General features: G+C 39.7%; 1 protein-coding gene across 1 annotated transcript in view; it reads left to right on the top strand.

Annotated features, from left to right (window-relative positions):
• The window catches only part of LOC139714937 (twitchin-like), a 123,211-nt gene extending 115,134 nt beyond the window's left edge, over positions 1-8,077 (top strand). The window contains 6 exon segments of the mRNA XM_071626589.1: positions 139-318; positions 2,332-2,481; positions 4,754-4,903; positions 5,638-5,796; positions 6,736-6,858; positions 7,426-8,077. Coding sequence (XP_071482690.1) covers positions 139-318; positions 2,332-2,481; positions 4,754-4,903; positions 5,638-5,796; positions 6,736-6,858; positions 7,426-7,667 — 1,004 coding nt within the window. The 3' untranslated portion in view covers positions 7,668-8,077.
• Positions 8,078-14,091: the final 6,014 nt, after the last annotated feature.

The raw sequence follows: 14,091 nt of genomic DNA, 5'->3' as shown, positions 1-14,091 counted from the left end.
AATGGTTCCTATGTGCTATTGACAATGGTTCCTAGAAAGTGTTGATATGATGAACGTTGGTGTGATAATGGGATGAAGCATATGTCTTTCTGAGTAGTATAATGTGATGTTTGCCTATTTTGACTTCCTGCTGGGCAGTACGAGACGCGAAGAAAACCCAGGAACATTTGGAAACCAGATCCTCTCGGAGGAAGCGAACCGAGATCGAAAGTGACGACTCGAGCTTCCGGGAGTACCGAAGCAGCCGGCACGAGGAATCGTCCGTGGTCGAGGAATCATCGAGCACGACACGGACGTCGAGGAGGGAAGAATCATCAGGTGAGGGCGTCCTTGCCAATAACGATTTCTCTCTCCAACTTTCTCTCCATCTCTTGTCCCCTTTCTCTTACTTGTTATCTATCTATCGCTCTTTTATCGCTCACTCTTTCTGTTTTTTCTCTCTATCTGATGCATAAGACATATAAGAATCGGAAGGTCGTTGACCTCAAAGTCATATCTAGCATTCTATTGTCAGGTCAAATTTTGAAGGGAATCCTCGGAAGGTATGCTTCCCCAAACGTGAAATAAATTGGACAACAGATTCCGATGTCTTTCCGTATGTAAAGCTTATCTCGGCCGTAGTATTTTTTATTATCCATTAATGAGTATTATCTGTTGGAGATTGCTTATCACGATTAAAGATAAACTCTTTACTGTATCATATTTTTGTTCATCCAAATTGTCATGAAGTTTCTATTTCACGTACTACCATCATCAACCAAATCGCAGTAGCAAATGTTTCTATACAAACTATAGAGGTCCTTGAAAACGTACGAGTAGGCGCATTAAATTTGCCGCTAACACGTCGATACTGTGGGTATAAGTATTTACTCGACAAGTATTCCATACGTGTTATCATACGTCCACTCCTGCACAGTCATACATTTCCCTCTTAGCTTTATACTCCGTCGATTTATTGGGCCTGATATCAATATCGATTTGCCGTTTTGGTGATCATGTGCGACGGTCAGCCGCTACCAGTCAGCAAGAGTTCTGGGAGTTGAGTTTAAAGAGACAGACACGGACGTGGATGATCCTGAAACAGGGAGGAGCGCCCTCTCTATCCAGGCTAATTCCATTTTTGTTAGAAGACGGAAGTCGTAGCGTCATCTTCGTCGGCAACGTTGAAAATCGAAGTCTAAGGTTTATTCAGAGCTTGTATAGAACAACACAATACGAGTAGTTGTTCCGTTGCACATTTTGTAATATACAGCACGTATGTCTCCTCATATGTTTTGATATTCTACTCTTTAGTCTGTCTGTTCCACTAGTAGCTCTTTTTTCTTTCTCCCGCGTCGCTTCTCTCTCCCGTCTCTTACTTTCTCTCTCTCTATGTTAATATTTTTTATATTATACTTCTCGATGCTTGATGCCTTTGCAAAATGGTTTGTAAAGTATAATGTCCTGATATTTTGCCTTTCTGTTAACACGTGGTTAATGTCTGTCATTGTCCTCGATGGTTTTAATTCATTTCTTTATTTCACTTCGAAATTATAATATATCCATGCAGGTTCACAATGAAAGATACTAATTGTGCGCAGCAGACAGTTTTAGTTAACTGAATTAATTCCCAAGGACAGAATATTTCATTACAAAAATTTGATCTTTCTCGCGTTTGTCAACATGATTGATTATCTTCCTGGACAAATCTTATGACAAGTAACGTTCCATATCTCGCTAAAGACATTGACGATGATGAAACGAAACGAAAATTCTTACCGCAGCTTGTGTTCTAGCGCAGTATCATGCCGATCAAATTTATTTTCTCTAGTGTATGCCGATGAAGGTTCTTCTTGTGCCTTTTCCATGTCATGTGTTCAAGTCTAGTTTGTATATTCCCATATCAATGTGGTTATATTCAGTATATCGACATACATTTAAAGAAATAATTGATAGATCGTGAATATGTGTATATATACATAGCTTACAACTGTTTTGTAATACATCGCATCATAATTACATACGACTTTTCCAGTTTGATCATTGTAATCGAATTTTTTAAACAATCACTTTGTGAACAAAAGTACTGATTGTTCGCGTAACACAAAATATCAATATGTATTTCAATTAACGCCTGTAAATTTTGAACTGACCGATATGTGTGATTAAGAACACAAGAAGGGAAAGACTTCAAGACATGCTAAGGTGAGACTGTGGGTGAAATGTATTAATCGATCTTCCACGAAGCATCCTGATGTTTTGCTTTTGTTGTCGAGATACTTAATGTGTAAAATATCTAAAGTAAACATAAGATACGGCGTATAAATATCCTGACATGCAAACATTGTACAGTGGAGACATCCGCCAGTCAGTCGTCGAAAAAGCAGCAGGAAGAGGAGGAGGTGATCGACATCGACCTCGATGCTCCCGAGACCGAGAAAGCTGCGCTCATGATCCAGGCCGGCTTCCGAGGACTTAAGTCAAGAAAGGCGAAGAGCTCAGGTTGGATGAGAAAACCAAAACAGTCTTGCTCACGTGCCTTACGCGGGAGACCGTTCCGATATGTTTTCATGTCGTCTTGCTCCGTGAAATGATTGACCAGTAGTCTAGATGAGTGTGTGTTCATAGTATGACGTGGCGTGATTGTTTCGCACCTGTGTTTTTTTGTTGACGTTCCTCTGTCTTGCCAGAAGTGATAAACTCGCACACCACATAGCGGGACTCACTGCCTGCACCCTGCCAGCACTATACTCTCCCTTGACGTGAAAGCGCAATAATGTTGCCACGGCAACGTGATGTAATTTTTTGTCTCTGAGAACCGCCCTTTACTAGTACATGTATATTATGTGACCGTATAATCTGTCAATCGTTTCAAACTTGAATCCATGTTTCAATGTGAGCCTTGAAGTGTCTGTTATAACGTTGTTCTAGATACTTTTATACATCAGCTATCTCTGTGTCTTACAGTCGACAAAACTACATTGATTCTTCTCCTATTGTTTGAATTTAAGTTCTGTCATATCTATTCTACAAATGAGAAGTCGAATCACTCCTGTTGCTATAGTCTTAGGAACAACAACCAAAAATATATATTCATGAGATGCTAACTGTTAATTTTTTAATATACGCCTACATGTATCCGGAACAATTCAAAGATGTTGAAATTCAATTTGAAAATGTGCACCTCTAAGAAGGTCTTACGAAGAAAGTTTGAAACGCACAACGGGCGTGAGTGTGAATGTGACGTTAACGAAAGGAATATTGTTGAAGCACTATTATTGTCTTGTTGTTGGAAGTTATTTCTTATTTGCACGAGCACCCTGTATACAGACCATTCCTGTAGCTATTCCAGAAAGAATAGATTGCATACCTACACACAACCCCTATCCCCCAAGAAAATGAATAGATGGTAGATAAACGAAACGAAAACACGTCATATTTCTATCAGCAAACTCTGTACCACACCTCCCCATTCCTCGCTGTCACGAACACGAGATGATCAACTTTTTCCTACAATTTAACCACTTAGAGGCGTATATCATGTGAGTGCGCAAGAATGGAGAATAATCGCGGTGGCGTCTGACAATTATATATCCCATACTTCATGGGGGGCATTTCATAAAGCGTTTCGTCCGACAAATTTTCGGACAAATTTGCGCTCAGCAATCAAATGCAAGGATTTCTGCAGCTTATAACAGTTTGTCATTAAAAAGACAAAAAATCTGACCTAAAGCTTCATGAAATGCCCCCAGATGTAATTTGCATGAACAGACATTCTGTTTCAGTTTGATGTTATTGATGTTCTTGTTGATGTATAATACTTATGTTTGAGGTGGTTAATAATTGAAATATTTACTCCGTTCTGTGCTCTCTTGTGATAACAAAAACAGATGACGTCTTTCAAATATCTTGGAACGTTGTTAAAATGAAGACAATCTGTGTAACGTAGATATTATGTTTTCGTCACACTATCTGAGAACACTGTCTGTTCAACGCGTCAATTCATGTTCTTGTCAATGACAATTTATTGGTTCCTTTATATTTAGAAGATTTAATATAGTTCTGTTACTGATTGTGTATCCTTTCTCTGATGCACCATGAATAATTGTTTATGTATGAAAGGTTTATATCTGACTTATTCGTCCCGTGTTGTTTCGTTGGAAGTAAATGCATTGTACTCTACTGATGTGGAATACCACACCAAGAAAGATTCAATTTTGCCTTTAAGGCAAAGAATCAGAATTCATGAAGTACTAGTAAAGAGAATACTCTAGGAAGCTGTATTCGCACGTGCAATGATGATGCCATACAAAAACATCAGGTTTTCTTGCGATTGGCTTAGAGATTAATTAATTTGCAGGACTGCTAGTTGTTTGCTTTGTGATTTCGTAAACTAAATAATATCAGCTGATGATGCACGTTGTCACTAATACATGCCACAGGTCAGATTACATGCAGTCGTCTAAAAAAAAAGACATAACAATGATTCTGTTTCGATACGACTGTCTTACACTAAGTCCAGATTTTATCGTATGTTGATTTATAGCTCATAATTAAAGAGGTCAACATTTTTGAAGACTAGAAAACCATTTTAAATATCAACGCATATTTTCCAAGTTGTTATGTCGGTATGTGTATATCAAAGAAATACAAATAAGCAAATGCCCACAATTTTACCTTAAATTGTAGAACCCCATGTGATTTATGGCAGCAAACCATGTGTGAAAAAAAAGTAACATATGAACATGATTGTCGTCTGCTTGACTTCCGCTAGGCGCCACGACCAAGGAGGCGGTCTCCGAGCAGCGATCGGAATCCTACGAGAGCAAGAAGATGGACATCGTCGACGGGGAAGCCAAGGGCGAGGTCTCAGCCGGCTACGACACCATGGAAGCACACAGGGAGACCGTGCAAGAGGGAGGCGGTACGTACGATGATATGGACGTCGATGCCCTCCATAGGGTGTTGATCGCGGGTGATAAAAGGGATCGCTAGTGTGTTTAAAAGTTACTGAGGTGGTTATATAGTAGCGGTGGAGTACTTTTTGATACACATCACATACATATTATACCTTGTGTGTTTGCCTCGTATTACCAGTACACAATGTATCCTTCCAACGATGCGTTTCAGCACTACGATGCTCGATAACCTATTTTCCAGAAGTTTCACATGACAGGAGCCGCGGAACGCCCCCTTCCCTCATCACCCCCTCACCCTTTCCCTCTCCGATGTGAAGAATCGGGGGAGAGACTTCGAAACTTATGGGTATTATCGCATTGCGATGTGTTTTTTCTGCTCTTTAAAGAGCCAAGAGGGTGCGGGGTAGGTAGGCTGGTCTGCAGTCCATTTCCCGGCCGTTCTGCTGCCCCTGTATTACGAACAAAAGGTTCCAAAATATGAGAGCAAAATAAGACAGCAACAAATGTCATTACTTCGTCTACTAATGTTTGGTGCCATCGGAAGTACTAACATTATCTCTTGCATACTTACATGTCACAGTATTAGACATCCATGGTGGAGAATTTATAAGACTCTTTCGTATACATTTTCACATCATATTGTTACATGAATACTGACATGTTGTACTATACTGTTTGAGGCCAAAACATCGTTTAAATTCTTCCTGTTTTTGTTGGTAATGTAACTCTGCCGCCGCAGAGCCGGCTCAGACGACGGGAGAGGTCTCGGTGTCGCAGGGCGAGATGCAGGCTGAGATGGCCGTCGACCTGCAGGATCCAGGTGCAGCGGTGAGCATGTCGGCTGATCGTGCCGAGTCGGCCGGTACCGTCGCGATCACCGATGAAGGAGCGTATGACGGTGAGTACATGAGGGCGCCCTTTCATTGAGTACTTTTTCGTCTAAAACTGCAGCAGTACACTAGATCTACGACGCGAACGCTAAGACGACGCAGCCTCCGTGTTGGACAATGGAAACAGCTGTCTCGCGCGTGTTCAGAACACCATTTTTTTTTTTTTCGAATTAGCGTTGTCTTAACGTTTACGTTCCAGATACGAAGCTCTACGTTTAGAACCGACACCTGCAAGTAATATGCCATAGACGTTGATAAGCGACGAGAACGAAAAATAGGAAATCAAAAATTACAATATTATAGAGTACATTTTTTGCATCCAAGTAAACCTGCTTGTTGTCAGTCCCGATCTACGTACTCTTCCACTTTTTTATCTCTCTCTCTCCTGCTACGACTCCTTCCAGTGAAAGTTGAGGGAAGACCGCGATTTCACCTCTCAAAAACACATCGAATCCTTCTAGGTCCACAGGGAAGCATGTCTAACCTCCATTATTTTATGGCGTGTAATGTTCAGTGATTCACTCGATTTAACCACAGCTAAATAGTTTGTTATGAAGCTTGGATTAGCCTATTGTTTCTTTTGAAGGAAATTTTCAGATGTATCTTGTATCTTTGATACAGTGAGAAAGTGATGGAGCTCGAAATACGATCATGGGTTTTAGACCCATAGTCACTGCGCCTAGCCATGCAAAAGACGCGAAGTCTGAAGAACATTGACGAAACGGGCCTTAGATTGAAATCGCAATGGTATTTTAACAGACTAGTCAAAATCATGACGCACAAATATTTCCGTTTTGTTTGAATAAGCATTGTCTTTCATTTTCAACATGTTCAATGGACGCTGAAAAAAAAAATAATATATAGTGCTTCTACATCTATCAGTGTCTATTCTTCTATTCATCTTTGGGTGTATATTATAAAGAGATTGTATCTTTTTTTAATAACAGCTGCGACGTCCGCCCCACCTGGCTACCAAGGTCCAGTGGTCGTCAAGCGGCCAGAGTCTCAAAACATCGAGGAGGGTCAAGCGGCTACCTTCACCTGTGAGCTGGCCGAACCAGCCGAGTCTGGTGAGTAGACTAGAGATGGACGGTTAACCCTTTCTATGCCAGTGACTCGAATGCACACAAATTTCACACACATGTCGTATGGACTGGAATTTAATGTGGCAAGTAGGGGGTTAATGCATGGGGCTACTCTGTAGTAGCTCCATGGTTAATGCGTGAAGGGTAATTCTTTACCTCGTTCGGTTATGCGTGGAGAAACAACAAAACAGAGCTAATAAGGCTATCTCTCCTTTTTTTTTTTTTTTTTTTTTTGGGGGGGGGGGGGAGGGGGAGGGGGTGTCACTATTACTTTGATGTATTCTAAACTCCATTACTTTGGAAGAAACTAGTTCTATTCCTATTTTTTCCCGCGCAAATGAGACAGAGAGTTGAGCTATTTCATCAACTGACTATAGGAAGACGGGAGAATGTTGAGCGTTAAGTGTTGGTTTTCATAGATACATCAGTGTACACTTTCAAACAATATTGGCAAACAGAGAATAATCGTAATGTATTTCAATTTCAGTCGAATATTATAATCCTTCACAAGTGTCGCTTTTGTGTTCTTGCATTATATCACCTTACCTGCAGTCTCGTGGGTTTTCAACGGCAACGAAATCGAGGACGGCGGTCGCTTCAAGGTGTGGGCGGAAGGCGTCAACTGCAACATGAGTATTCCCGTGGCACTCTCAATCGACTCCGGCACCTACGAGCTGCGGGTGCGCAACGAGCACGGCGAGTGTTCCACCACGTTCTCGCTCAACATCACCGCGTCGGCTGAAGTCCCGGTCGAAGAGATCGACGTCCAAGCCCTGATTGACTCGGTCCAGTGAAACTCATACGAAACTCTCGAACCAGGACTCTCGGGGAAAACGAGGGATTTAACAGAAAAATAAGCGCATCACACCCTAAAAACAAAAAGCGACATGACGAAACTCCAGAGCATAATTTTCTAATTTGAACGTAGAGAAACCATGACTTGGAAACGGGCTTCTCGTGTATAGATTATAGACTGCCATAGTGTGACGCATAGAGACAGCCAGTAGAATTATTTTGTTGTTTGTCTTTTCACAAAACCTTTAGATCTATTTTGATTTCATCTTCTTTCTGAATTTGTCAATGTGCTTCCACTTACAACAGTAAAATGTGTGTATCTTTTTTTTTTCTAAAACGGATTAATGTTTATTAGAGTAGTGGTAGAGATTAACGTTATGATACAAAGTTTATAAAGAGTATATCGATACAAAAAAAAAAAAAAACTGTAGAAAGTCATGCAAGATTTTGTCGCAATGTGGATGTATGCTTTAGTCTACACTGGCTGTCGCCAAATACCACTCGCTTATAAATGGAGCTGTAGCTGGCCATAATCTGCCCTCTTAGTCTTCTGAAGAGCAGTTATCAATATCGAAGACAAGAAATGAAATTGTTTATTTATTGAGACGTGACCGCCTGGCAAGATGTACATAGATGACTTGTATGCATGCTTCGTCATCGCTCTGTGTTTTATATATAACGACTTCTCTTTTGCGTGGAAGTCTTTCTTCTTCGCATAAGATTAAAGACGAAATGTGATTTGGTTGTGTGAAAATTGATGCAGTCTGACCGAAGTGAGATCCGACGTATTTGTTCTTTCTTTGTTCACAAAAACAGGGGGTCGATGCGCAATTGTCTTACAAACTTAACTGGGCGACAACAGCGCCCTCTGAATGTGAGTGAATTACTGTGCTGTACCTGGCGGCCTCACAGAAATAAATCACCCGTGCAAATCTAGCGTTCTGATGTTATTGCGAGCACGCATGGACGTTGTATACTTTCGCAAGTAGATCGATTTACATCGCAGTGGACGGATCTCGCTTCCTTTTCTTTGTATCCAACAGATTATTTTACATTTGTATAAATGTATTCATGGTTATCCCTGAGGGGTAACACTCGGATACCTGATTGATAAAAATGATTATATATGAGTGCAATTACAGTAAGTTAGTGGTGAATTTCTTATGTTCTTTTTTTTTTTCTTTCGGCATACTTTGCTTGCCTTTAAATGTCTTGCCAAGCTCCGTCGATGACAGAATTCATTGCTGTGGTATTAACGTAGAGGGCAGTAGTCAGCAATAAACCATGTGCAGACGACAAAGGAACCGCCATCTTGTGTGAAATGAGAATGTTTTGTCGAGTGTCATTGCTTACCACGGACATGAAAACGTGAATCTCTCGTTCCCTCTTATCTCTCCTTTTTTTCTCTCCCTCTCTCTCTCTTTCTCTGTCTATCTATCCAGCTATCTATCTATCCTACCTATCTACTACCTATCTTTCCATCTTTCTATTTTCTGTCCATATTTCTATCTATCCATCTAAAGTACATATCTATCTATCTCTTTTTATCTTCATATTTATCCATCCATCTACCTATCTATATATCCATTTATCTTTTCATCCATCTACCTATCTATATATCCATTTATCTTTTCATCCATCTACCTGTCTATATATCCATTTATCTATCCATCTATCTGCCTGTCTATATATCCATTTATCTATCCATCTATCTGCCTGTCTATATATCCATTTATCTATCCATCTATCTGCCTGTCTATATATCCATTTATCTATCCATCTATCTACCTGTCTATATATCCATTTATCTATCCATCTATCTGCCTGTCTATATATCCATTTATCTATCCATCTATCTACCTGTCTATATATCCATTTATCTATCCATCTATCTGCCTGTCTATATATCCATTTATCTATCCATCTATCTGCACATCCATTTATCTATCCATCTATTTACACATCCATTTATCTACCTATCTATCCATCTGTCTCTCTATCTTTTTCTTTTCCATCTATCTCTCCCCCTTACTCTCCACCTTCTCTGTCCCTACCTCACTCTATCTTCATCATCCTTTACTGAGGGGTTGTTTGTTTTTGTGTGAGTGAAACACCACCCAAGGCTTGAATTAACTTTAACAAAACACTGTGAAATCAAACGTACAGAATAATGAACAAATCCTCAAAATTCGACGAAAACATAGGAATGCTGTGGGCTTTTTAAGGTGTCATATGTTTTGAAAGACAAAGTGGTGTAAGTTACAATCAAAAATGCAAATTAGGTGAGGTGATTGAGAGTGCTTGGGTCTCAGTTTATGTGTGTATGTGGGTGGGTAGATGGATTTACTGGTATGCATGTGTGTTGTGTAGTGTGTTAACTAAGCCTGCAATTTATACATTTTTGAGATTCATGCACACACATACCATATAAATTAGCAACATATTTTTTCTTCTCAATCTACCCAACCCCCCCCCCCCCCAAAAAAAAACACACAAACAAACAAACAAACAAACATACAAAGAGAAAATGTTAACATACAAATTTCAATCAACAAATTTCTTGGGAGATCAATACAGTCTTGGTTTAATTGCATAAAACCAAAGTATGTAAAAATTCATGTTCCACATACAACTTCAATGAAATACTGCAGACAAGGCATAATCATTTTCATCTCTTTAGTTGAATGAAAAAAAAAACAATAAATGCATAAGACACACAAAACTAAAATACTGGTAGCAAGATTGCTTCATGCATTGTGATCATCCTAAAATATACACATATCCTCAGATCTCACACTGCTATGTAAACAAAGGCTTTTACTCCCCTGGATGACCAATGTCTGTGTGTAACATACTACAAGTACCTAGAAATTTGGCAAGGTGAAAACATCCTTATACAAATACGGTATAAGATCATAAGATTAAGATTGTGTGCATATAGGCTCCTGAATAAACGTCGGTTTCTTCCAATTTCATATTTAAGCTACTCAGATTCATTTACTTCATCACACAAGATGATTCATTAAAGGGTGTGTATAGTTCTGGTTGAGGTGAGGATTTAGCTTTTAACGTTTTGTGAGATATTCAGAAACCACTCTATGAGATGTCAAAGAGCATGCAATTCTAAGGGGTATCAATATTTGATGAAAATCAGTTTTGAAATGGCTGAGATATCCAAAAACAAGGTGAAACAAAGAGATCCTAATAAAAGGCGTGGCCTGTCGCCTTTTATTATTATCACTTTCTTGGATATCTCAGCCATTTGAAAACCAATTTTCATCAAATAAACGTTGAATCCTTCTTAAAATTCCATGCTCTTTCATATTTCATAAGAGGTTTCTCATTATCTCACTTAGGAATGTTCAAAACATGAATCCCCACCTCAACCAGTACTGTACAGTCCCTTTAATGTAATGTGTATGGCAATCAAAATCATTAGGTAACACACCAAAGTATGAGACCCTTTATTTCTTGTTTCCATATGTGAGTTCAGGATCAAATAAAGTGAAAGCTTCCAAAGCCTTCTGTGCCAGAGCAAGCCAAACCATGCACGGTGGGTGGCTCAGTCAGACTCAATTTAGAGACTGTTAAGCAATGCTTTGCCCATGTGAACAAAGTTTTGTGAAATCTTGTTGAGCATTTTCAGGAAAAGGGGGAATATTTGGACAAACAATACGGTATTCAATTGATTACGTTTCATTTGTTAAATTCTTTTGATTAATTTCTGGGTGTGAAGATGCTGGAAAAAAAGACTTATGAACAGCACTCCAATGTATCCATTTATGACAAAATAGTTTGTATTTGCCCATTGTCTATTAGGTCAGATTCATTATTTTGGAAATAAAATGTATCAATTGTTTTAGTGTAAAAAATCTTCACAAATAGTCAAGAAAATGTTGTTGCTGTGTTGGGCAAGATGAGTAAAATCAAAATTTGCTATAATTCCTTTTGAAAATATGAATGTATCTATCCTTCAAACCTACACAATACCTTCAACAGTGTATTACAGTAAAGAATTTACATGCAAGGGTCACTTATGGCACGGCTGCATTGGGTCTCATTTTGTGGTGTGGCACTCATTCATTGACATTCCCCTTCTCAGCTCATCGCGGCATGGCTGACTGTGGAAGCGGTTCAGTCTCAACACAAATCTAGCTCTGGCACCCTTTAAAGATTGGGACAAACCTCACTCTTTAATTTCAGGCCCTAAGGGCCTTCCATTAAATGAGATTACTAGAATACCCGTTTTTTTTTTTTGTTTTTTTTTTTTTGTTTGTTTGTTGTTTTTTTTTTTTGGGGGGGGGGGGGGTAGGGGGGTAATAAACTTTGAAGAACAAGTATACATATTACCTACTGTATACACCATATATTTAGCGAGTCTAAATTTTGGCGAATCGGGACTTCCCGACATTATCACGAGTGGTTAAATTCGCGATCGTGGAGTACCAGTATTGAACTAAGAAATGTATGCATGTACATTGCATTTATGTAGGATGAGAGATGTTATTTTTGCGTGTTTTTAAATTCATGAATAGCACCCAACTCGCAAATTTCGCAAAAATAGAAATAAATATTCGGCATATACAGTAGTGCATCCAGTGCACATTTGCTGATTGATATGACTTACATGTATATCAGTGTGAATTTATTCCTGAAATATTTTGTACATACCAAGAACACACACATGATTCTTTTATTATAGTCTTCAAAATTAAACAATATTGGCAAGCTCCTAAGTTTCCAAACGTGACTTGTCAACCTTTGATATGTTACATACAGTTGTATGCATCTCATTTTACAGCATTCACAACTGTAACAAAACAATTCATGAACATCAACAAAGTGTGGTGGGACACCAAACCTTTAGTGTACAAACACTTCTACCTTCACATGATCAATATTTTTTCCCTTACAAGACACAGATTGAGAGTAAGCGATACACACACTATCACAAATCAATTCTTTAATGCACTTTCCAACAATTTCAACAGGTTTTGTACAAGTGGAGGTGGAGGATACAGCTATGGTCTTAACTGTTAACGTCTGATGCGGCGAAACTACGAATAGTGGATGCGTGCATCCACTGCCTATATCCACTGGTCTCTCTGTAGTCGTTTTCTTAGTATCGATTTTGAGTCTGTGGCAGTTTTTCACAGATTCAAAATTGATAATAAGAAAACAACAACTAAAGCAAGACCAGTTGATATAGGCGGTGGATGCTTCCACTGTTTGTAGTCTCGGCACATCAGACGTATCACGTAGTGAAGACAATAGTCTCGCTGTATTAGATGCTTAGCGTAACGGCAAAGACAATAGCTGCATCTGCCACCTAGTTTATAGGTTAATTTTGTACCATTGATGGACTTTCCCCAAGGCACTATCTTTATCACATGGGGCCAGCGAAAATCCAACCATTACAGATATACATGTATGTATTCTAAAGATGAATACCCTCTGATAATCACCTTTATGATCTACATGATCAACATACACTGTATCAACCACAGGAAGTCCTGCAGTGGTTGCCTTTCACACTTAAGCACTGAGATGACTCAAATAATGACAGACATGTGTAGGAGTGTGATGAAGCTTGGCTTAAAGCCTCCATTTCATCCGATTCCAATCACTGGGTGGAACCTGCCTCTGCTAGAGGTACTATCAGTCTGTTTACAATATTCCCTCACACAACTCCTGTCTGTCTGTCTTACACAAGGATCTCATAGGCCTGGAGACAAAGGGTGCGTTTGAGTGCTCAAAAGTGAACCAAAGCGAACTAAACCAAAGCAAACCATACCTTGCTGTGCCAAATAGGGAACGTTCGAGCGCTCTGAGGAGAAAGCGTACCTCATGAGTTATTTCAAGAGGGGGTCACGCATTTTGTAGCAAGAGGGTCATCCACCTGGCACGCTTAAACCACTTACAGGTGTTCAGAACACTGAGAGAATAAACTCTTTGCATTATGACGTATGTGCATGTAACATGCATTCTTCACATGTGAACTTTTGGTACGCTTTTGATACCCTTTTGGAGCCCATCGGGAAGTGGTCCACTTTTGGCTTGGTTCAATTCGGTATGGTACACTTTAGGAGTGTTCGAGCGCTCTTCTGACGCCAGTACAGTACAGTCGGATTTGCTTAACCCATTGAGGATGGGCTGATTTTGCTTCAACATGCATTTCCCATAGACACTTGCCCAAGTATACTCGGGACTCGTCCTCAGCCGGTTAAAGAGAGCGCTCGAACGCACCCTATGCGGCAACCTGGTGGCAATTCGGGTCTCCACATGTCAGGGAGACATATCCTTCGTCTCCTGGGCCCCATTTCATAAAAGATGTTATGATAGCAACTTTTGCTGGAATGGCAACTTCCAATAGCAACAGCCAATCAGGAAGCTGGATTCTTGTCGTTACCATGACAATTGCCA

The sequence above is a fragment of the Diadema antillarum genome, unplaced genomic scaffold (genome assembly GCF_040938485.1).
Source record: "Diadema antillarum isolate AM-2024a unplaced genomic scaffold, OU_Dant_1.0 scf00000045, whole genome shotgun sequence".
Taxonomy (NCBI): domain Eukaryota; kingdom Metazoa; phylum Echinodermata; class Echinoidea; order Diadematoida; family Diadematidae; genus Diadema; species Diadema antillarum.
This window is presented reverse-complemented; position numbering and strand designations above follow the sequence as displayed.